The 23,666-nt window shown below is 36.4% G+C and overlaps 4 protein-coding genes across 4 annotated transcripts; 2 read left to right on the top strand and 2 right to left on the bottom strand.

The window, feature by feature from the left end:
• Nucleotides 1-796: 796 nt before the first annotated feature.
• On the top strand, nt 797-4,214 carry LOC103862568 (probable amino-acid acetyltransferase NAGS2, chloroplastic). Its single transcript, XM_033286690.1, is given in 10 exon segments — nt 797-2,137; nt 2,202-2,289; nt 2,366-2,413; nt 2,416-2,570; nt 2,648-2,799; nt 2,863-3,268; nt 3,344-3,441; nt 3,516-3,627; nt 3,711-3,870; nt 3,945-4,214. Coding segments are annotated over 10 exon segments (1,800 nt in total). The 5' UTR covers nt 797-1,765; the 3' UTR covers nt 4,154-4,214.
• Nucleotides 4,072-7,586, bottom strand: LOC103862569 (50S ribosomal protein L7/L12). The gene is made up of 2 exons (XM_009140270.3): nt 6,263-7,586; nt 4,072-4,907 (listed from the first exon to the last, which is right to left on the bottom strand). Exon 2 carries the CDS (start codon nt 4,711-4,713, stop codon nt 4,219-4,221), a length of 495 nt encoding a protein of 164 aa, XP_009138518.1. The 5' UTR covers nt 4,714-4,907; nt 6,263-7,586; the 3' UTR covers nt 4,072-4,218.
• Nucleotides 7,587-7,917: 331 nt separating this feature from the next.
• Nucleotides 7,918-10,130, bottom strand: LOC103862567 (protein SHORT-ROOT). The gene has a single exon (XM_009140268.3). It carries the CDS (start codon nt 9,769-9,771, stop codon nt 8,173-8,175), a length of 1,599 nt encoding a protein of 532 aa, XP_009138516.1. The 5' UTR covers nt 9,772-10,130; the 3' UTR covers nt 7,918-8,172.
• Nucleotides 10,131-16,627: 6,497 nt separating this feature from the next.
• Nucleotides 16,628-21,969, top strand: LOC103862566 (calcium-transporting ATPase 2, plasma membrane-type). Its single transcript, XM_009140266.3, has 8 exons — nt 16,628-17,144; nt 17,219-17,273; nt 17,796-18,935; nt 19,438-20,243; nt 20,623-20,781; nt 20,861-21,032; nt 21,101-21,399; nt 21,485-21,969. Exons 1-8 carry the CDS (start codon nt 16,971-16,973, stop codon nt 21,722-21,724), a joined length of 3,045 nt encoding a protein of 1,014 aa, XP_009138514.2. The 5' UTR covers nt 16,628-16,970; the 3' UTR covers nt 21,725-21,969.
• The last annotated feature ends 1,697 nt before the right edge of the window (nt 21,970-23,666 follow it).

Here is a 23,666-nt window from a genome sequence, read left to right as displayed (position 1 = left end):
GTACTAATACATATGTATAGTATTAAATATAATTAAGTATATAAGTATTAATCATGTGAAGTCTTATTATAAACATGTCTTCCAAAATATTCCCGTATGAATGATGATTGCCGTGAATTGGTCCTGTGATATGGAACAAGGTCACGAAGACACGATGATGGGGTCACACCCTGGAGGCCGTGTAACTGCATGCAGCGTTAGATGTTCAATTTTTGAATATCTGATGGCGATGATGGTGATGCTAACTCGCTAGACTCGTTTAGCCTTTGTGGTTTTTCGGGTCTGGTATATATATATATATATGATTATATGAATAATATGAGAGACGGGAATAGGAAGTGAGGTATATAATTAGATTCACGATGATGAAAGATTATTCCTTATATATAAATATCCAGATACGAAATATATTTCCAATGCATACAAATGAAGTTGATTGCTTGAAATATTATTAATATATATTGGGGTGCGGGACTAGGCTCACTGAGTAAACTAGTTACTCATGACTCATTTGTGATGCAAGTAACCAATAGGTGGGAGACCTTACTCTAGGACGGGAAGGAACAACATTAGCCAGCGGTAGTTTTATTATCATTGCAAAGTCATTTTGGTATATCTTATGTATAAGATTTGTTGACTGAAAACCTCGAGGTTAATTTATAACAAATTTTGTAAGATGCTTTTGATTGATATATAAAGAATGTTTTTTTAAAGTACGGGTTTCATATGATATTAGTCCTTGTCCGGACGAACTAACTATCGGGTATTGCTTTGTCGGGTTGAAAAGCCTAGAGCTATATCCGATAGGAGCGTTGGTGTTCTTTGGTTGTTGATCTAAGGCGATCAGAAGTATTCTGAGAACCTCAGATCGACAATCATCGACCGTGTCATTTCCGGTCGTCTACGATCGGGGGTGTCACAACCACTGTTTGTCTTCATCGGAGATTGCCTATAAATTGATTTGGGGAAGATGAAATTGAACTGAAAATTAGGTTTTTGAATAAGGAAGATGAAATCAATTTGAAATTTTGCTTAAACAAAATGATTTTGTAAAATAACATCATATTGGATATAACACTCGTCGTTCGAATTTAGCAGTTGACTATTTTTTAAATGGTTGAGTCAACAAAAAAAAACACCAATATTTAAAAGTTGAAAAATATTTTTGCTCTAAATATAATTGGATTTTTTTTTATCCTTCGTTTGAAAGTTCAGAGTTTTAATAACTGTTTTCTCTAACTTAGGTTGTTTATAGTTTCTTTATAGGTGTGGAGGGGGTTTATGCAAAAAAGAGGGTTTATGCCAAAAAGATAACAATTGCACAACATTCCTTAAAAGCCCACTTAATTAACACTTTAAATGAGTTTGGGCCGGAAAGATACCCCAGGACATTCCTTAAAGGCCCATTTTGTGATACAGTGACTTATGTGAACGGAAGGAAAAAACCCACTTTCTAAACAATTGTTTGTGTAGGAAGTCACTTTGACTAAGAAGCTGACCCCAGGACCAGGAGTGAAGGACCGAACCGGTTGACCGGAATCGAACAATTTAATCCACGAGGGGGACACTTTAATGTACTCTCACGACGACCAGACATTTTAAAAGAGTTCCGGCAAAGAAGTAAAAAGCAAAGAATAAAATTAACAAAATAGTAAAAATCCGAGACGGTGGGTCCCACTTTTTGTAGGTACCGCGGCCGTCTCCTGCCGGTTTAATTCATTTTCTATGGAATCTAATCGAATTCTCCTAAAGAAGTAGTGTAAAAATGATGGAGCAGGGAGCTTTGTTGCGTTCTGCGTCTTCTTCTTCAAACACCTACTACCTCTCTTACCAATCACGCCAAACGAGGAAGGATCTTTCGTCTTTCAGGCCGGAAAATAAGTTAAACCCTGGTCAAATCCGGTTTAGCTCTCCGTGGTTTAAGCCGGTTGGTTCCGTGGCGGCGAAATGCAATACGTACACCTACGCGGCGAGTGGAGGCGGCGACGCGGAGGCTGAGCATCCAGTGGACGACAAAGAGTTTGTGCGCTGGTTCCGTGAAGCTTGGCCTTATCTGTGGGCCCACGGTGGCTGCACTTTCGTCGTTGTCATCTCCGGCGATATACTCGCCGGCCCTTACTGTGATCCCATTTTAAAGGTATCCTTTTGCAAATGTGATTACACTTCTCAAAGTTTATTTAATTAATATGATTTTGGTTCAGGACATAGCGTTTCTTCATCATCTTGGGATAAGATTCGTTCTAGTTCCAGGAACACAAGTGCAAATCGACCAGCTCCTGTCTGAAAGAGGTCAGAAATGAATAAAACATTGCCTCTAGTAGTGGCTTAGGGATGTTCGATTCTTGATGTGTATTGAGTGTTGCAGGACGCGAGGCTACATATGTGGGACGTTATAGAGTAACCGACGCAGCATCGTTGCTGCCACGGAAGCTGCGGGAGCTATCTCAGTGATGCTTGAGGCTAAACTATCTCCTGGACCTTCCATTTGCAATATCCGTAGGCATGGTGATAGTAGTCGTTTGCATGATATTGGTGTCAGGGTTGATACCGGCAACTTCTTCGCAGCAAAAGTGAGTTTAACTTTCTTGATATGCTCATATGATACGACTCCTTGAGTCTCATCACTGGTTTGTTGATGATGGTGCAGAGGAGAGGCGTTGTTGATGGTGTTGATTTTGGAGCGACTGGTGAAGTGAAGAAGATAGATGTAGACCGGATTTGTGAGAGGCTTGACGGTGGTTCTGTAGTCTTGTTGAGGAACTTGGGTCACTCTAGCTCCGGAGAAGTCTTAAACTGCAAGTATGCTCTCTCTCTACTTTCTAGAAATGTTTTCATAAATGACACACATCTTTACTTGTGCAGTACCTATGAAGTAGCTACAGCTTGTGCATTAGCTATAGGAGCAGATAAGCTTATTTGCATAATGGACGGTCCAATTCTTGACGAGAGCGGACATCTGATTCGTTTCTTGACACTCCAAGAAGCAGATATGTTGGTGAGGAAACGGGCGCAACAAAGCGACATTGCTGCTAACTATGTAAAGGCTGTTGGTGATGGAAGCATGGCTTATCAAGAACCTCCTGGTAACGGGAGAGCAGCGTTTTGGGGAAACGGGAACCACACTCCCATCTTTCAGAACGGTGTTGGGTTTGACATTGGGAGTGGGTTAGGGTCTGGTGAGCAAGGTTTTGCTATCGGTGGTGAGGAGAGACTAAGCCGCCAAAACGGTTATCTTTCCGAACTGGCTGCTGCTGCTTTTGTCTGCAGGGTGAGTTTTTATGAGGGCCTTGGTCTTCATCTTACCCATTTGAACTGAAACATTTTGTTTTGCTTTTTCTTGAAGGGTGGAGTCAAAAGAGTTCACTTGTTAGATGGTACTATAACTGGAGTTCTATTGTTGGAACTTTTCAAAAGAGATGGAATGGGGACTATGGTTGCTAGGTAATACTCATCTGTTCGGATTGGTGTTATCGTTCTTACAATGCTATACTGACTGTTCCGCACATTGCATACAGTGATGTATACGAAGGAACACGAGATGCCAAAGTGGATGATCTTGCAGGAATCAGACGTATCATCAAACCTTTGGAGGAAGGTGGGATCTTGGTCCGCAGAACCGATGAGGAGGTCTTAAAAGCCTTCCCTATCTTCTTCCCACACCTCATTTGTATAAACAATCCCCCGTTAAAGACTTAAATCTCTGAGTGCAGCTACTCCAAGCTTTGGACTCATTCGTGGTTGTCGAAAGGGAAGGTCAAATCATCGCTTGTGCGGCTCTGTTCCCATTCTTCCAAGACAAATGCGGAGAAGTTGCAGCCATCGCGGTTGCATCAGACTGCCGCGGTCAAGGCCAAGGCGATAAACTACTAGGTAAAGTAAACCAAACCAAACCAAACTCAAAGTAAAATATCAATGACACACACGCAACAATCTGTTTACTGTAGATTACATAGAGAAGAAAGCATCCTCTCTCGGGTTAGACACGCTGTTTCTCCTCACAACGCGAACAGCAGACTGGTTCGTGAGACGCGGGTTCCAAGAATGCGCAATCGAGGTCATACCAGAGACCAGAAGGCAAAGAATCAACCTCTCTAGAAAATCAAAGTACTACATGAAGAGGCTACTACCTGATAAGAGTGGCATCTCAATATAACAAGAGAGGAGCATCATTCATTATTGTAAATTATTTTTTAAAAAATAAACAAACTTTTATTTCTATTATTCCAAAGCAACAGTGGCACCAACGGCTTTAAGCTTCTCCATGATCTTCTCAGCTTCTTCCTTGGTGACACCTGTCTTCACTACAACCGGAGCTTTCTCAACGAGATCCTTAGCTTCTTTCAACCCCAGCTCCGTGAACGCTCTTATCTCCTTGATGACTTTAATCTTGGAAGCGGAATCGAACTTGTCAAGCTTCACATCGAAAGCCGTTTTCTCGGCGGTTTTGGTCTCGGCGGAGGCGGATGCGTCGGGGAGGTCTCCGGCGGGGGAGGAAACGGCGGAACCGTAGCGGTTGAGGCCGAGTTTGTGGCTGAAGAGGACTGAGTAGTCGTAGAGCTCGATTCTGTTGAGGTTTAGCAAGTCGTCGGCGATTCGCTCGAGGTTCTTCGTTCTAGCTTCAGGGGAAGAGACGGCGCATAGGTGGCGAGTGGCGGAGGTGCGGTGGAGGAAGCTGATGGATCTCGAGAAGAGCCCGGAGATCGGAGATCGCATTGTGGCCGGTGCTAGGGTTTTCTCTCCGTCCGTTTTGATTTCATTTCATTTCATTTGTTCGTTAAAATCGTGTGGGCTGCGTGTGGCCCATTTAACGAGGCCCATTGAGAAATCAACGTCAGCGAATATAAAAGGGGATGCCCCAGAGCAAACCGAACCCATTTGAAAGAACTGGAAAAACCTATTTCATTAATCTATCTTATTAAAACTCAAGTACAAAATTGGAGTGTTTGGAGACTTGAATAGGACTTTTAAAAATTTGGAGTGTTTGGAAACATGGATTGCAGTCTTTTAAAAAAAAATATTTTTGTTTGAAAACAAGGATAGTAGTATTAAGAAAAAAAGTAATGGGCTTATGTTTTTTTTAAAAATTGAAAGTTATCTAGGCTACTTTTAAAATATACCAATATGGGTCAATCTAATTCCCTAAAATTTTTTTTTCTAAACTAACCATAAAACAAAATTTAAACTTTATATACATATTTCAAATCAAAATAATAATTCAAATTTGATTTATATCAAAAATTGATTCAAAAATATACATATATTCAAAAATGGATTTTTACTAAACTATTTTTCAATAACCATTATAAAAAAATATTGTCAATATATATAAGAAAAATATAATACAAAGCCCAATTTGAAATACCAACTCAAATTATGGTTTTCATATTTCATATTAAGTTTTAAAAATATAATATATGTAATTATTTATATGATGGTATGTATAAAATACTATTAATTATATGATTACTTATATGATGGTACATATAAAATATGATTAATTATATGATGATAAAATACGATATATAATAATGACTAGGGATGGGCTTTTGGATACCCATACGAGTTTAGTTCTGATCGGTTTGTATTTTGGGTTTTCGGGATCAAAGATTTCAGCCTTATTAGAATGTTTCTAAATTTTGGTTTGAGTTCGATTTGTATCTTTGCGGGTTTGGTTTGGGTTTGGATAACTAATTTAAATTATTTTTAAAGTCTTAAATCATTATATATTTTAAATTTCTCAAAATGTATAAATAAAATAATATATTACGTATAAATTTGAATAACATATGTCATAATACTTAAGCTTAACATATCAATTGGCTTGATTTAAAATTTTGGATACGAAATCAATAATTATTTTAAGTATTTTGGTGATTTGAGTATACTTTAACTATTTCAGATATTTACTTTTGACTATCTATATATATTTTCAAGTATTTAAACCAATTTAAAAGTATCATTTTTGATGTTTTATATACGTTAAATCTAAAAATAATTAATATATATAAGTATATAAATTTATTTTTAGATAAATTCGGATACCCAAATACTTCGGTTCGGATCAGATTCGGTTCTCTAAATAACAAAATTTTGAATAATTAGAATATTTAATCAATTTATGTTTGGGTTTGGTACTATATCTTTGGATCGGTATCGGTTATGTTCCTCGGATTCATCCAAATCCTAATAATTACATGAAAAACAAATATTAACATATTTTTCAAAATATACACCCGCGCGCCTGCGCGGATCAAAATCTAGTTATGATTATGAAGTGAGAAGAAAACTCTTGCAGATCTACAAAGAAGAGAAGAAATATTGTACAAACTTTAAAGATAAGTATGATGGTTTCAAGAAGCCTGAGACTGTATATTTTAGTAAAATCATTTTTTCACAAAAGATTATAAACCTACTTCTTTATATGATTTTACCAAAGCTCATTCCTCTTAGTTATATAATACAAATGTGTTATTTCCTTTCATTTCTCTATACCTAAATAAAGCTTTTAATTTTTACAATAGGCTGATTTATTATGAATTGTGTTTAAAAGAACCCTATAAATTTTTATAACCTTTTACATCATGGAATTAATTGAGATATTCCCTATGAATTTAGGCATTTTCTAGTTAGATGTGTGTTATGGTCAAGTCGTGGTATATATATAAAGGGACCCAACAAGGTTTTGATTCTAGTTAAAGCAAAATTGGGCCAACTGGTAGATTTTTATTGTATTGATTTGCTTTCTGCATGACTTTATAAACACGAAAACAGACCAAAAGAAGCTAGGTTTTTGAAAAAAGATTAGCTTAAAAAGCGAAGCTAAAAGATCTACCAATATTAACATGGGGGAGGCAAAAGCCACATCAAAAGATGCAGGGAGAAAGAGAGCTGTAGTGAAACTAGCCACATATCTCAAAAGCAGTTCCCACTACTTTTTCATAATTTATTTTCTTTCTCAAATTCAAAGAACTATATATGTAAATGATGGTATATCAATGGATTATAACTATTTCAACTATTTACTTTTTATGGGCTGTTTCTAAATAAAAACATGATGGGTAAGGGGGGCCATGAAACATTTAGGTATATGCATGTGTAATCCACTGAAGACATAATATATGTATAGATGTATTATGTGTATCAAATAAAAGACTGGTCCCTTTATCTTTTTATAAAGCAAAAGTTGAAAGATGCATTATTAAAAAGCCAATAGAAATAAATGGTATACACTCCACAAGAGCGACAAGTGAATAAACTATCATTTGGTGAGTGATTAATCGTCGTGTAAGAAACGTTGATTTTCTTTTGTTTATTTGGTATACATACCATGCCTCAGAATGTGAACCGTAAGAACTGTAAAAAACACTTAAAACATTGAAATACTATGGTGCAGTATTCACTGCATTGCATGTATATATTTTAGCCGGTACAGTTGCCACTAATATTATAAAGTGACTAATGTTTCAAATTAGATGCCATCGAAACCACAATGTTCTAACTTTGTTTATGTTACGTTTATAAATGATCAAAAATATGTTAATCCATTTTTAGAAGCGTGCAGGCCACCATAGAGCTGCATTCTCGATATTCCAAAGAAGAGATTCCTCCTCAGCGAAACTAGCTGTCCTGAGATTCTATATATGTATACAAGAAAGCAACAAAGCTTTTATGTATTAGAAACATGGAATAACTATATACCTCAATTCGTATAACTTCTAATTGAATCTGAAAAGCTGCCAATTTTAGTCTTTTATATTTTTATCAATTATGAATTCCAGTTAATTGATTCCAATGTAACAGTAACGAACTCATATCAAACGCTCACTTAGTTTAAAAAAAAAATTAATCACGATAACTTCTTGTGTATGGAAAATAAAAACTCCATTATAAAGGAAAATAGAACCCTATTCTTTCGCATGAATCAAACTAATCACAACATTTAAAAGAAAAAATATTAAAAACAAAATAAAATATCACGAATTTATGAACCTTGACAATCGCCTCCTCAATATTATGATTTAATTAGTCCTATTCAAAAGCAAATTTCAAATTATGAACTCATTATCATCATATAGTAACTCTTCATCCCAAAACCCCATTATCAAACCATACGTGTGAAACCATCTCGACCAGCAAACGCGCGCGTGAAAATACTAGAAAAGACCAACCCTTTTACGTTGGCCGCCACGCACTGGCCCAAACCACCGGCTGATCTCTCCAGCAAAGGAATATTCCGGTGGCATCAGAGCACGGCACCATCGACCAAACACCTTCTTTATACCTCCTCAACAATGCTCTGACGTCATCGGCCACCTCATCACTATACCCCACCGCCCCAAACCCTCCGTTCCTCATCCTCCTCGACCACTTCCTAGCCGTCTCCCTCCTCTCCGTCGAATCCGAATGCTCACAAGCCACCAAGTCGACGATAGCACGTCCCGCCACACGCTCGAGCATCAACCTCTCGTTGCTCGTCCTCGGGAAACTCTCTTCCAACGACTCGAAACAAACCCTAAACCAACGTAAACATTCTCCAAAAGATCTCAAGAACTCATCATCAAACCCTTGTTCTTCGTCTCCGACAAGATCAGCTTCTTCTTCCACTATGGTCACGATCCTAGGCCTCAACCTTCGAAAGTTCGATATCACAGCGTCTCTAGGGTTTCCACGTGGCGTGATCCCATGCATGGCGCATACGCAGTTGACGGCCAAGACCTCGTCCGCTTTAACATCGAGCTCGTTGAGATCGAACTCGGATAAATCTCCCACGTGATGAATAATGTTGAATTTAAAAGGAACTCCCATGAGCCTAGCGAACTTCTCCATGCGGCTTCCTATCTCTTTCATCATCCGATGCGTTGCTGTTTGATCATTGACGTGTTTATTAGCGACCACGACCGTGGTTAGTCTCAGGTGTGGCGTGTCGTCTGATCTCGTGGCTAAAGCTTCTAGAAGCGTCGGCCATTGAGTGCAAAACGTGGAGCTTATGTCAACGATGTGGATCTTTGCTTCTCCGTCAACTGCTTCCAAGATAGCTCCGTTTGCCGCCACGTGTCCAAACGTAGCCCACGGGCTAACTTCTTGGAACTTGAGGACCGTCTTCCGCGTTGACTCGAAGGAGCAAGTCTTCTCTGTGGCTGCTGCGGTTACCATGGTTCGGTAGCAACGCTCGCCTGAACCGGTCATGCGGTTGAAGAGAGCTTGGAGGAAGTAATAAGCGAGTTTCTGCTCGGTGTCTCCGTAGGGAGAAGAGAGCTCGTTGAGCGTCCAGAGGATTTGTTGCGCACGTGTGGTGTCTTTGTCGGAGAAGGCACGTGCGGCTTCGAGGAGGATGGAGTCAGCCCACTTGGCATTGGATGAGAAGTCGAAGGAAGGAGGAGTCTGAGGGATGGAGAAAGCGGAAGGGTCATTGTGGTGGCCTGAGGAGGAGTACGGCGACGCCAAGGCTGCGGCGGCGGTGGAGGGAGGGGTTGATGAAGTGGCGGGATGGTATTGGGTGGGAGTAGTGAAAGGTGAGTAGTAGCTAGTAGGATTGGTGTGGTGATGGTTGTGATGAGAGGAAGAAGAGGAAAGGTCTTCTTCATCCATGAAAAAGTTGAAGCATTCTTCGACGACGTCGTTTGTTGGGAAGTTGTTGTGGTTGTAGTGATAAGCAGTTTGTGGAGAGCCAGTAGTGGTGGTAGAGGTTCTGCTTAACGAAGACTGATTTGTAATGATACTATCGGATTGTTGTTGTTGTTGGAGACTGACTAGTCTAAAGAGAGTATCCATCTTTTTTCTTTAATATGGAATAAGAAAATGAATAGAGGACAGAGAAGAGAGATGGGAGACCCACAATATCTAAGATTTAATACTTTGTTGTGTATATTGCATCAGCATCATGTGTTGTTTGGTGCACGTATATATATATTTTTTCTTCTTTTTTCCTCGGTGGGAGTGGGTGAATCTTTGAAGAAGATGAGTTGTAGAGAGTGGGTTTGTTGGTTTTGTGAGTTTTATAATTAGTAAATTTAAAGAGAAAAAGGAGCATGAAAAGATGATATTTCTGCATCGAATTGTTGTCCCATGTTTATTCTTTGGACTTAATAGAATGTTTGAACTTAATTGGGTTTAGTGAAAACATAATTTTGTTTTTCACTGTAACATACTTAGAGAGAGAAGAGACTGGTTATTTTAAAACAATTGCCCACTGGAGTTATCCAATTCTTATTGGCCTTAGTCAAACAGTTCCATTATCCCTCAATTTTTCATTCGTTTTCTCCTTTTGGCTAATCAAGAATGTTATTGTTTTTGTTTTTGTTCTTATTAACATTCTCGATTCTGGACATAATGATCCTACTAGTTTTGTATTTTTACAAAAAATCTGTAGTTATTTTTAGTGGGGATTTGCCACTTCCCTACAATCTGCTCACAATTTATGTAAGTATAGCTTATATAAATCCTTTATTTTCAGGGAAATGGATTATTTAGATAGTTTGGAGATTTAATTAATTAGAAAAGGTACCGACGAAAGAAAATGTGATTTAAAAAAAGTTACGAAGTAAAGAAGAAAAAGATAAGAAGGTCGATATCATGTAATGGCTTAGTGGGTTTTGCTTTTTCCTTTTCACATCGATCCACCCAAGTAACCTTCCCTTTTATTTCTTCTTCTACATTTTTAGCACATCTATCTGTTTGTCTCTCATGCAATACTGTAATTGCGTGGATCGTTCATAACTCACATATATGTACATGAATATGTGATTCTGGACACCTAGATAATTGAAAACGACATGAATGATACACAGTTATATTAATTACATGGTGAAGTTTTCCTCCAAAAAGCCGTATATAATACGCTGTTTGTTTATAAATAGGCCAAATACATGAAACCAAAGTTGTTCAAGTACCATCCTAAGTGTTGTTAAAAAAAAAGAATACTCTTGATACATTTTAAATCAGCAGGCCAAAAAAAGTTGAAAATAAAAGTCTCATTGACTCCTAGTTATAATATCAAATCCAACCAATCACCCAATTTAAAAAAAAAAAAAAATTTAGACAATCGGCGACTAATGATAACAGCCTGTCAACAATATGTAATGCGATATCAATATTTCAATACTCTTCTGTTATGTTATATCTACATACTCGCTAGTACTATTGTAGTCTTAGAATATATATATATATATTTCTAAGAACGTTCTGAGTTCTTGACATCAATCCACAGAACGAATTTACATCAAGTATAACAGTTTTCAAAAGATATAACAAGTAAATAACGACCATTTGAAATATTGTTTGAGGGGCTCATAACATTTTGTATAATAACTATAAGATATCTTGGTACATAAACACATGTTATAGCATTAACATAGAGACATGTGTGAATATCATTTATAAAACAGAGAGGAGAGGAAAGAGAGAGAGAGAATGTTTATAGGTGTGAGTGAGTGGGAGCAGGCGTGAAGAAAAGCTGACGGCGTGCATCAACATCATCAAAGCTCCCCATTTGCTTTGCCTCCTAACATCTCTCCATTCTCTGCAACCATTTCCCCTTTTCTCTTCTTCTTCATTTACTATATTTGATTTTCTCATATTTTTATCTTGTTTTTTACATTAAACCGTAAAAATAAACAAATCTATGTGTCATATTCCATTCCCTTATATAAACAACAATGTATAATTATTCTCAGGAATCTAGGGCATGCTTCTTTGTTTTTGTTCTACTTCAATCCTATTGCTCTAACTAAAAACACTATCCACTAAGTCATACTACCATTTTTGTATAGAGTCTATATATACCTTTCGATGTCCTCTGTTTGAATTTCCCACCTGAGGATTTTGTATTCTCTACACCATTTATTAGATATATGTCTTAGTTCAGTTTATACATATGTCTATTGGTTTATGCATATGCGAACCTCTAATTAACCAACAGCACTTAATGCAATAGGCTCATCATGGTTTTCTAGTTCGTCTCGACCAAAGCATCTTATTGACCCCAAACTCATGCCACTTGTTAAATTTTACTCCCTCCGTTTCACAAAAATTGATTTTTTTAGAAAAAAAATTGTTTCACAAAGATATATTTTTTTTATGTTTTCTATGAAAAAATTGTAAACTTAAAAAAAAAATTGATTGAAAATTGAAAATTATATATTACATTTATTATGGTAATTATTGGACTCAATTCATGTCAATACGTTAATAGGCCCCGATCAAAGTGATGGGCCGTAAGGAACCAAAGCCCGTAGCAAGCAATCGAGCTCAGAAGCTAAGAAGTCGAGGCCCCAGAGATCGCGGAGCAGTTACGAAGACCGCTGAGCAGTTACAGAGGTCGCGGAGCAGCTACGGAGATCACGAATTCGACTCACTATAAAGAAAGGAGAAGGTACATGAAGAAGGACACGTTGAAAACCCTAGAGAGAGCTACACACTAATATCGACCTTGTTTTCCTCCCGATCTTAGACTCTTTCTTTACGGGTCTCATTTGTATCACTCGATCTAGTTCAACTCATTGGATTCGATCTTATTCATCAATAATGTCAATTTTTGCCTACTGAAAACTGTTTAACATCGTTGTATTCTAAAGATCGTTGCCTACATCATTTGTCTTCCCTAGATCAAACCCCAATCACTATCAAATACTTAGTGTAGATTTTAGGTTCTACAGTAATTTAATGTGTTTTTTTTATTATGTGTAAAAATATTAAAAAGCCTATATTTGTGGAACAATGGAGTAGTTTGGAATCCCAAAGGTTTCACAGTAAATTTGTATCATCTGATTGACACACACCACTATGAACTGAAGGAATCATATAAAAAATAAATCATGATATCACAAGTTTTTAGGGAAATTTGCCAAAACGGATCAAAAAAACAACATAGTTGTCCATATGGTATAAAACTATCACTAAATTGTCTCTATAGTATAATATTTTTCATAATCCCAAAACTAACCTTTCCTTAATCAAATTAAACATAAATTAAAACCATTTTTAAAAAGTTTAATGGAAAAAGATAAAAAAAAATAAGGTAATCCCATAGTGTTTTAGAAAGGAAAAAAATGTAAAAACAATTTAAAAAAAAAAGAACATACGACACAGATCAAAAATATCCTGTAACCTAATTGCATTTGGTTTCTAAAATCCTCCAAAACTATTCTGTTAAAATCCTCTAAGGTAAAACTTGATTCCAATAAAGTAGCCTATCCCCTTTATCGTCAGCCAAAAAAACTCATCATGTGCTTACACTAAATTCCCAAACACCACATATTGTATAGATATGCATCATAGAACAATAGTTTTTTGTAAATCATAAGAAAAACTATGGAGAAATCATAGATTGATGAAGAAAAAAAAGCCAAAATCGTTTTTTTTATATTTTGACAAAGAAAATCGCCTAGGACACGTTTTAGGATATTAGAATATTTTTTAACTGAAATTTCCTTAATTTTTTGAAAAATTGGTTTTTTATACGTAGAAGGCACCTTCTACACTGTGTAGAACTATGACAAAAATTCTGAATACAATTTCTACTTTTTGTAGACCTTCGTGTTAAGTTTAGATTTCGCATACCCAAAATTTTAGAATACTTCGTAAAAGTATAAACTGCATTCAAAAGTAAAGTAGTGATCTTTACAATTACTAGAATTCGCATTCTCCATATTTAGAATTTTAATCATTTTTAGATTTTTTCTTCTAAAAAAGATAGATAGACTTGTTTATTCTGAAATTTGTTTTCTACTAACCCATTTTCCGTAGAAGACGAATTCTACTTTTAGTGGAACGTAATTTTAAAATTTTATTTATCAAGTGTTTAACTAAAAAACATATGTGTTTGTGTATATAGGTGTTTTATTAATTGTTTATATTTTAAATAGTTTTTTGGATTCATAAAACTATTTATTTCATTAAATTTCAGAAATGGAAAGGGTAAAATGAAGAATAAATGGCCAAATATGGTTTTATACCATAGGGACAACTATGTTGTTTTTTTTATTCCGTTTTGGCAATTTTCTTTGGTTAATGAAACCACGTAGCTAAGTGATATGCATACTCGCGAAATGCTGATATTTGTCCGTATATTATCAAATAAATCTAGTATTATTATATACTCCCTCTGTTCTACAATATAAAATGTTTTGGAAAAGTTTTGATGTTTCAAAATATAAGATGTTTTGATACTTTTAAAGTATTTTAATTTTATTGAAAATTAGTTAACCAATAACTTTTTACTACCTTATTTATGATTAGTTAATTTATATTTAATTTATATTATTTAATAATTTTATCTTTTAAAATTTTCTTAATTCTTGTGCACCTGATCGCCTAGCGCGAGTCTGAGAGCACCCGCAATGGTGTAACTCAAAGAGGAGTCCTTAGAAAAAATGTATTTTGATTTTTTAAGTAATATTTTTTTTTCTTTTTCAGTTAAAAAATATCAACCAATCGCGGATCGGCACATATCGTGGAGACCCGCAAATAGTGCAAGGATTCACTAAGAAAGAGTCCTTATTTAGAGATTTTAAATATTAAATCCTTAACTTTTGGAAGAGTCCACTGGATTCTTCCTTAAAGACTTCCATTGCAGATGCTCTAAGTAACTCTCTCGTAAATTTTATCAAAACAAAAAATATTCACCCATCTACTTTGTTTTTCTTGGGGTCAAAACTCTCACATATTTTCTATGTCAAATCTTCTGACTAATTCAGAAACAAACGCCATGTCGTCTTGTTAAAATTCTAGACCAATTTATGAATAAAGCGATCAAATATACTATAAATGTACAAAAATAGATGATTGCCTAGGCTACACACAATGTCGTAGATATACCTATCACGAGTCATCACTCTCTATCGTAGATCATGTGATCTTGAATTTCTTCTACAATTATTAGAAGGAACCCCACGCTCTGCATCTTTGTCCCTTTCTTCGCAACCTATCGAGTTTTGCAATTCGGTTTCCTATATCATTTCTCGAAATCTCTTCTTGCATTCTAGGAAAAGTCCCATCTTCATTTTCTCCAAAGATTCAATTTATTCATATAAATAGTCTATATATAATCGTTATGCGCCAGTGTATCTACATTTGCTGTGAGTTTATGCATGACACAACCAACAACATGGCAACAATGCATAATTATACAAACCATAATTCTGTTTACCAACGCAGTAACCAGATCTATGCACTTTCTTATGCATATTTGCTTAGCTAAGAGCATCTCCAACCCATTGTTATTTTCACCTCTAAATGCTATTATAGAGATGAAAATAACTATGGGTTGGAGATGCTCTAAGATAAAGTATATATTACTTTTGGACAAAAACATATTATGGTTAAATGACTTAATTAATGCACATATATATGCTTTTTAGGATGGCTTAGCTCCATATTCTCGAATCCGTGAAATTTTCTTCTTTTGGTTGGGGGATATGATGGGTTTGAATCCATGCTTTTGGGGTGCAATGAGACGAATAATTTGTTTAACTATTTGATTATCTTCCAATCAGCCATAGACAAAGAAACCTTTAGGTATCCTATCAATCACATAAAAGTGAAAAATGACTTTTAGGTAAACAAATTTCGTACCGTAAATAAAATCCATACTGCCGTTTGCGATATCTTTTCAGATTAGGTATTGAGCTTGGTTAGTGTAAAAGAAATATTTATCTTAAAATTTACAAAATTAATAGATCGCTAACTGGTAAAAATATGACGTACAGAAGCAAATATGTACTGTATAGCCCATAAAATGTAAGGTCTTAAAGCCCAATAAGTAACTAAGCCGTGTGAGGACAATCTCGATGTCCATAAAAAGAAAGACACCGTCAAGTTCAAAAGCCTCTGGCATATAATAACAAAATTCGTCAATTATTCAGTAAGAAAGTCCATTTACATATCGCAAAGGTCTTAATTTGGAAGGCTCCTTTGAAGGCCCATAAATAGCCTATATCCGCTGACCGTAAGAAAAAAAAAATTCGAGTCTTTGAGGGAAATCCATAATTGAATTTGAAAAGGAATCTCAAATATTTTTGCATTTCAACTGGGACCACTTGAATGTTTTTTGGTCCAAAAAGAACCAATGAAATTGGTCGGAACGTGGCGTCTCAGTCGCTCCGAAGTGGCGAGTTTTCCCAATAGTCTCGGTCAACGATCCTCCAATTTCTCATTCTTTACCTAACCCACCTCTCCTTTTTTTAATTGTCAAATTCACCCAACACTTTTGTCCTACATTGTCATGTAATCTGGTCAAAATCAAAGTTAGATGCCAAACAAGAAGTATGATACAATTAATGCTTACATGTAATATGATCTTCTTTTTTCTAACATGACATGTAATATTAATTTGTTAATCATTTAATTTGGTGATTAAACTATTGAAATCCACTAATATTAATCCACAAACTGTTATTGGACTTTTCATACTGTATAATATTAAAAAGAAAATAAAACCAATTATAATAATTTTAAGCTCCATTGACAAAATTTGGGAATTAAAAAAAGACAATCATAATCTTCAGCATGTCCGAAAATAATTTAACATGCGTCGTGTACTCTTCATGCCCTGCATGAATGTTTCAAGCATTATCTAACGATTCGTCATTAAATGCGTTCTAGTGCATGTTATTAATATTTTAAAATAATGGAATGTTTTTTTTTAATTAAATGAGACACCACACCTAACTTTGGTTGGGGACACGAATTAAAACGAGTCAACTCAGCTTCGGCCCCCCCCAAAATGAATAAAATTGCACTCAATGACTCGGTCAAAATCAATAACACACAAAAAGCTCACAACTTTCCCTTTCCTCCATTTAAAAAAGCTTCCGACTTTTCTTCCTCACCCACAAAATTAAACTTTGTGTGTTCTCTCCCCACGAAATAAGCAGAAACATTGATTCCCTTTGAAAACAGAGCCTTCAAAACAGAGAAGCTGGAGGAGGAACAAAGAAGAAGAAGAAGATTGTAGAGAGAGAGAGAGGAGGAAGATGGAGAGTTACCTAAACCAAAACTTCGATGTGAAGGCGAAGCATTCCTCTGAGGAAGCTCTCGAGAAATGGCGCAATCTCTGCGGCGTCGTCAAGAATCCCAAACGCCGTTTTCGCTTCACCGCTAATCTCTCCAAACGTTATGAAGCGGCTGCCATGCGCCGCACCAACCAGGTTCCCCTCTCCTCTTCTTCTTATTTCCTTTTTGAGATTAAGGATCTTTAAAAAAAAAAACTTTCTATTTATAGGAGAAATTACGGATCGCAGTTCTCGTCTCAAAAGCTGCCTTCCAATTCATCTCTGGTGAGCTTCTAAATAATGTCAAAGTTTACAACTTTTGTAGTTTTTTTTAATTATACTAGTTTGTATAAAAGTTTACAGCTTTTGTTATATATATATATATGTTATTTTTTTAATTATGGTTTGTGTCAAAGTTTACAACTTTTGTAGTTTTTTTAAATTCTAGTTTGTATAAAAATTTACCTCTTTTATTATAGTTTTTTTTGTTAATTATAGTTTGTGTCAAAGTTTACAACTTTTGTAGTTTTTTTACATTATAGTTTGTATAAAAAATTTACAGCTTTTATTATAGTTTTTTATTTTTAAATTATAGTTTGTGGCAAAGGTTACAGCTTTTGTTATAAATTTACAGCTTTTATTATAGTTGTTTTTTTAAATTATAGTTTGTGTCAAAGTTCACAGCTTTTGTTATAGTTTTTCTTTCTTCAAATTATTGTTTGTATATCAAAGTTTACCGCTTTTATTATGTTTAATTATTGTTTGTCTTTGAAAGTTGAAATGAATCCACTTGTAATGGCATTGTAGGTGTGGCTCCAAGCGACTACACCGTCCCCGAAGAAGTCAAAGCCGCAGGATTTGACATCTGCGCCGACGAGCTAGGCTCAATAGTCGAAAGCCACGACGTGAAGAAGCTGAAGTTCCACGGTGGAGTGGACGGTCTCGCAGGCAAGCTCAAGGCATCTCCCACGGAAGGACTCTCCACAGACGCTGCTCACTTGTCCCAAAGGCAAGACCTTTTCGGCATCAACAAGTTCGCGGAGAGCGAGCTCAAAAGCTTCTGGGTGTTCGTATGGGAAGCCCTTCAAGACATGACGCTCATGATCCTCGGCGTCTGCGCGTTCGTGTCTTTGATCGTTGGGATAGCTACCGAAGGGTGGCCTAAAGGGTCCCACGATGGTCTCGGCATCGTGGCGAGTATTCTCTTGGTTGTGTTTGTGACCGCCACTAGTGATTATCGCCAGTCCTTGCAGTTTAGGGATTTGGACAAGGAGAAGAAGAAGATCACTGTTCAGGTGACTAGGAGTGGGTTCAGACAGAAGCTGTCCATCTACGACTTGCTTCCTGGCGACATTGTTCATTTAGCCATTGGTGATCAAGTCCCAGCTGATGGACTCTTCCTCTCTGGCTTCTCCGTGGTGATAGACGAGTCTAGTTTGACCGGTGAGAGCGAGCCTGTGATGGTGAACGCGCAGAACCCTTTCCTTTTATCCGGGACCAAAGTGCAAGACGGGTCTTGTAAGATGCTTATCACAACAGTCGGGATGAGGACTCAGTGGGGGAAGCTGATGGCCACTCTCACCGAAGGAGGGGACGACGAAACCCCGCTGCAGGTGAAGCTCAACGGAGTTGCTACCATCATTGGCAAAATAGGTCTCTTCTTCGCTGTGGTGACTTTCGCGGTTTTGGTGCAAGGGATGTTCATGAGGAAGCTCTCCACGGGGACTCACTGGATATGGTCTGGTGATGAAGCCTTGGAGCTTCTTGAGTACTTTGCTATCGCTGTGACCATCGTTGTGGTTGCTGTTCCTGAAGGCTTGCCTTTGGCTGTCACGCTTAGTCTCGCCTTTGCCATGAAGAAAATGATGAATGATAAGGCTCTTGTCAGGCACTTAGCAGCTTGTGAGACTATGGGATCCGCAACTACCATCTGCAGCGACAAGACAGGTACCCTATCGCCGGATTTGGGCCAAGCCCAATGAAACATTAGTTTTGATTTCCAAATTTTTTTATCGGTTTTTTATGAAGAAAAAAAATTATAAAAGTTCTTAAAAGAGAAAAAGACCAAAATAGCACTAAATCAAGTTTTTGTTCCCAAACTAGCACTCAAGGCCAAAAGTCACAAAAATAACACTCAAGGGGTGGGGTTTAGGGTTTAGAATTTAGGGTTTAGAGTTTAGGTTTTAGGGTTTAGAGTTGAAAAGTGAGGTTTTGGGGATAAGATTTCAAATTTTGAAAAATAAAAAAATTTAAATTTTTCAAAAGATAAAATGTTATTTTTGTCATTTTAGTTTTGAGTGCTATTTTTGTGATATAAACTTAGAAATCTGCTATTTTGGAGATTTGCCCTTCTTAAAATTGTTTAACAAATAAATTATGGAAAAAAAAATTATTATAAAAGTTGTTAAAAATGTTTGTAGTCTCTAAATTCTCAGATTCGGCCCTGCAGGTACGCTCACAACCAATCACATGACTGTTGTGAAGTCATGCATTTGCATGAACGTGCAAGATGTTGCAAACAAAGGGTCTAGCTTGCAGTCAGAGATCCCTGAATCTGCTCTGAAGCTATTGATTCAGTCCATTTTCAACAACACCGGAGGCGAAGTTGTCGTGAACAAGCATGGCAAGACCGAGATCTTGGGGACGCCGACAGAGACAGCTATCTTGGAGCTTGGACTGTCTCTTGGTGGTAAGTTCCAAGAAGAGAGGAAGTCTTATAAAGTAATCAAAGTGGAGCCATTCAACTCCACAAAGAAGAGAATGGGAGTTGTGATCGAACTCCCCGAGGGAGGAAGTCTCCGTGCTCACACCAAAGGAGCTTCAGAGATAGTTCTTGCTGCTTGTGATAAAGTTGTGAACTCGAGCGGTGAGGTTGTTCCGCTTGATGAAGAATCCATCAAGTATCTGAACGTTACCATCAACGAGTTTGCTAATGAAGCTCTCCGCACGCTTTGCCTTGCTTATATGGATCTTGAGAACGGGTTTTCGCCGGATGAAGCAATCCCTGCTTCGGGGTTTACTTGTGTAGGGATCGTTGGGATCAAAGATCCTGTTCGTGCTGGTGTAAAAGAGTCTGTTGAGCTTTGTCGCCGTGCTGGAATCACTGTGAGAATGGTAACTGGAGATAACATTAACACGGCTAAGGCAATTGCAAGAGAATGTGGGATCTTAACTGATGATGGTATAGCAATTGAAGGGCCAGTGTTCAGAGAGAAGAGTCAAGAAGAGTTGCTAGAACTGATTCCAAAGATTCAGGTACCTTCTGTTTCTTTAGGCATGCGGTTTCGGTTTATTCGGTTATTTTGGTTCTGTGTATTTCGGTTTTGGTTTATTCGTTCAGCCATAATCCCCACCGAAAAAGAAATCGGTTTGATTTTCGGTTAGTTTTGGTTTTTAACTTTATTTCCGAAAATAACCAATTTTTATTAGAATTCAGTATTATTTGGTTAAATTTGGTTATTTCGGTTAAATTTTGTTAATTTCGATTAAATTTAGTTATTTTGGTTAGTTCGGTTAATTCAGTTAATTTCGATTGTTTTTGGTAATTATTTTTTATCTTTAAAAATAGAAAAACGAACCGGAAACCAAATTATTTTTCAAAAAACCCTACTGAACTAAATGTGTCCTTATACAGGTGATGGCTCGTTCTTCACCAATGGATAAACATACACTAGTGAAGCAGTTAAGGACAACGTTTGATGAAGTTGTTGCTGTGACTGGAGATGGAACCAACGATGCGCCTGCACTTCATGAAGCTGATATTGGATTAGCTATGGGAATCGCCGGAACTGAAGTGAGTATATAAGAATTGTTTCAAGTGTCACTTTTGAGCTAAAGGAATCTAAACGTTTATAATCTTTATAACCTTTCAGGTGGCGAAAGAGAGTGCTGATGTCATCATTCTAGACGATAACTTCAGCACAATCGTCACTGTTGCTAAATGGGGACGTTCTGTTTACATAAACATCCAAAAGTTTGTTCAGTTTCAGCTCACGGTTAATGTTGTTGCACTGATTGTTAACTTCTCTTCAGCTTGCTTGACCGGTGAGTAAAGAACATGATTATGATTTTGAATCTGTACTTACTAATTAACTCTTGATAACAATCTCCAGGGAGTGCTCCTTTAACTGCTGTTCAGTTGCTATGGGTGAACATGATCATGGACACACTTGGAGCTCTTGCTTTAGCTACAGAGCCACCGAACAACGAGCTGATGAAACGCTTACCCGTTGGAAGGAGAGGAAACTTCATCACCAACGCCATGTGGAGGAACATTCTAGGACAGTCTGTGTATCAGTTCATAGTCATTTGGTTTCTCCAAGCCAAAGGGAAGTCTATGTTTGGTCTTGATGGTCCTGACTCGACTCTCATGTTAAACACTCTTATCTTCAACTGTTTCGTCTTCTGTCAGGTAAAAGAAACAGAACAGTAATCTTCAAGCTAGAAAGATACATTGTTGATTGAGTCTTGACATGACTTTGGTCTGAAATGTTCAGGTGTTTAATGAGATAAGCTCGCGAGAGATGGAAGAGATCGATGTTTTCAAGGGAATACTTGACAATTATGTCTTTGTGGTTGTGATCGGTGCAACGGTTTTCTTTCAGATCATAATCATTGAGTTCTTGGGCACATTTGCAAGCACCACACCACTCACAATAGTCCAATGGATCTTCAGCATCATCATAGGTTTCTTGGGTATGCCAATAGCTGCAGGACTGAAGATGATTCCCGTCTGATCCATCCATCAAATTTAGCGCGAAAACCGCTTTTTAAAGAGGTGCTCTTTAAAGAGGAGCTCTCTTCTCATCTCTTAGAACAATTTCTTCAAATTTTAGAACAGAAAGTCTTTTGACAAAGTTTTTGCCTTTTGCAATAACTCTTGTTTTTTTCATTATTAAGGACAAGCAACTGATTTATGTTTTCTCTATTTTTGTAAAACACACTGTTTCTTTGAAATGACTATCTTTGTTTCTTTTTGAAATCTAACTTGAATGAGAAATGCAAAGAAAAGGACACTGAAGGAAAGAAATGTTTAAAATAAGAAACTGAATTTTTAGGTACAAGATTTGTTAGCTAGCCAGACTGTAATGTGTTACTTAGAAAATCTGTCAATGAAGTCATTGTGTGGCCTTTTGTGGAGCCTCTATTCCTGACATTATCTCATCGTTCAAAACTGATTCCCATATAGCAATTTAAAAGGCTGTCAATATCAGAATTTGTTAAAAATAAGAGATACTGTTCTTTTCTAAAATATCATTTTCATTCAATGTTTATCAATCGTTTATATAAATGAAGTAAAATTAGTATTCTATAGTCATTTCCCCTGAATTCTATAAATAGTTCTGTAGGTGAACATACCATACCGGTAAAACACTATACAATCAATAATTTTAAAAGTGTACACCAAATAAACGACTAAAATCTAGACTGAAAATCAAATTTACTATATTAGCTAGTTTGTGATCATTAAATCTTACTAGTCTTTTCATCCATCTCCTAACCAATGTGAGAGTTGTAACTAAATTGTGTACCCGGGAATATCACACGTCCTACCAAAACCAACAGAAAAAATGGTTTAACCCAATGATAATAAGAAAAGTGAAGAAGAAATAGCAATAGGGACCTACATATATTCAATGAAGGAGAGCAACAAAAAACTTAGAAGCATTTACTAGGTCTTGGTGAAAAGAAGCTATATACTCTTTAAGCTTCTTGATTTCTTGTTGCGGATCTCTTAGAGCATGGCCTTAAACCAAACACACATTTTCTACATACTGTCAGCACTTTCTGCTTCATACTTTGATTTTATATATATTAACAAGTACTGAAATGTTTTTAATTAGTTTACAATCATGTTGGAATCAAAGCTTTAATTAGTTGAAACCATGCTTTGGATCTCTACTTGTATGAGACAGTTGTTTCTCACTTCGACAAAGTCGTTGGATTCTTCTGTCTTTGGTCTTTTACACATATCTTTATTTTTTTTTTCAAACTGCAATCAATTTAAGAAATTTTAACATTAATTGTTTTCTTTTTACACGATCTTGTATGTACCATATCCTTTTGACTTGCGCGTAGAGTAGAGACTATAGAGTACAAAAACTTGAAAACATCACATGCAATTTTCAGTATAAAAGATTCCGTGTAAATTGATCCCAACCATTATTGATCCAAAGTGCCTCCACTACAAGTAGCTGGTCTCTAAAATGCTAAAATTTGGAAAAAATGGCAATAAATAGATTTTTCAAAAAATATTGTGATAGGCTGATTTTCATTTGATAAAAAAAATAAAAGTGTTATTGGATTTTCTCTGTTTTTTATTTAATTAGTAGTATTTTCATGTAAGACTGGTAAAAAATAGATTTATTTTGGATTTAGTGATTTGTTTGTTTGGATACTAATTGAAATGACACAAAGTTTTTGTATATTCTGTGAAAGTTTTTTTTATCACAAATTATTTTTTCTTTACCTTAAAAAGAGTTTCTTCATTTATCATTTGCTATCACATGAAAAATAAGAGGAAAAGACTGATGAAACCAAATCACAGGCAGTTCAGCTATTGGCCTAAAACTATTCACCCTTTCTGTTTCTTTCATTATTTACACTAAACTCTCATATTTCCTTGATTCTCTCATAGAACCCCCTAATGTTTTGATATTCACAATTTCACCCCAAAAA

The sequence above is a fragment of the Brassica rapa genome, chromosome A03 (genome assembly GCF_000309985.2).
Source record: "Brassica rapa cultivar Chiifu-401-42 chromosome A03, CAAS_Brap_v3.01, whole genome shotgun sequence".
Classification (NCBI taxonomy): Eukaryota; Viridiplantae; Streptophyta; class Magnoliopsida; order Brassicales; family Brassicaceae; genus Brassica; species Brassica rapa.
Note: the sequence above shows the minus strand (reverse complement) of the source record. Positions and strands in the feature narration are given on the sequence as shown.

What these genes read in the sequence shown, in the direction of transcription:
- LOC103862569 (XM_009140270.3), bottom strand. Translation starts at nt 4,713, where the DNA reads ATGCGATCTCCGATCTCCGGGCTCTTCTCGAGATCCATCAGCTTCCTC.
- LOC103862567 (XM_009140268.3), bottom strand. Translation starts at nt 9,771, where the DNA reads ATGGATACTCTCTTTAGACTAGTCAGTCTCCAACAACAACAACAATCC.
- LOC103862566 (XM_009140266.3), top strand. Translation starts at nt 16,971, where the DNA reads ATGGAGAGTTACCTAAACCAAAACTTCGATGTGAAGGCGAAGCATTCC. An exon ending in TGCCTTCCAATTCATCTCTG is followed by an intron (nt 17,274 to 17,795) that starts GTGAGCTTCTAA and finishes ATGGCATTGTAG; the next exon opens with GTGTGGCTCCAAGCGACTAC. An exon ending in CTCTTCAGCTTGCTTGACCG is followed by an intron (nt 21,033 to 21,100) that starts GTGAGTAAAGAA and finishes AACAATCTCCAG; the next exon opens with GGAGTGCTCCTTTAACTGCT.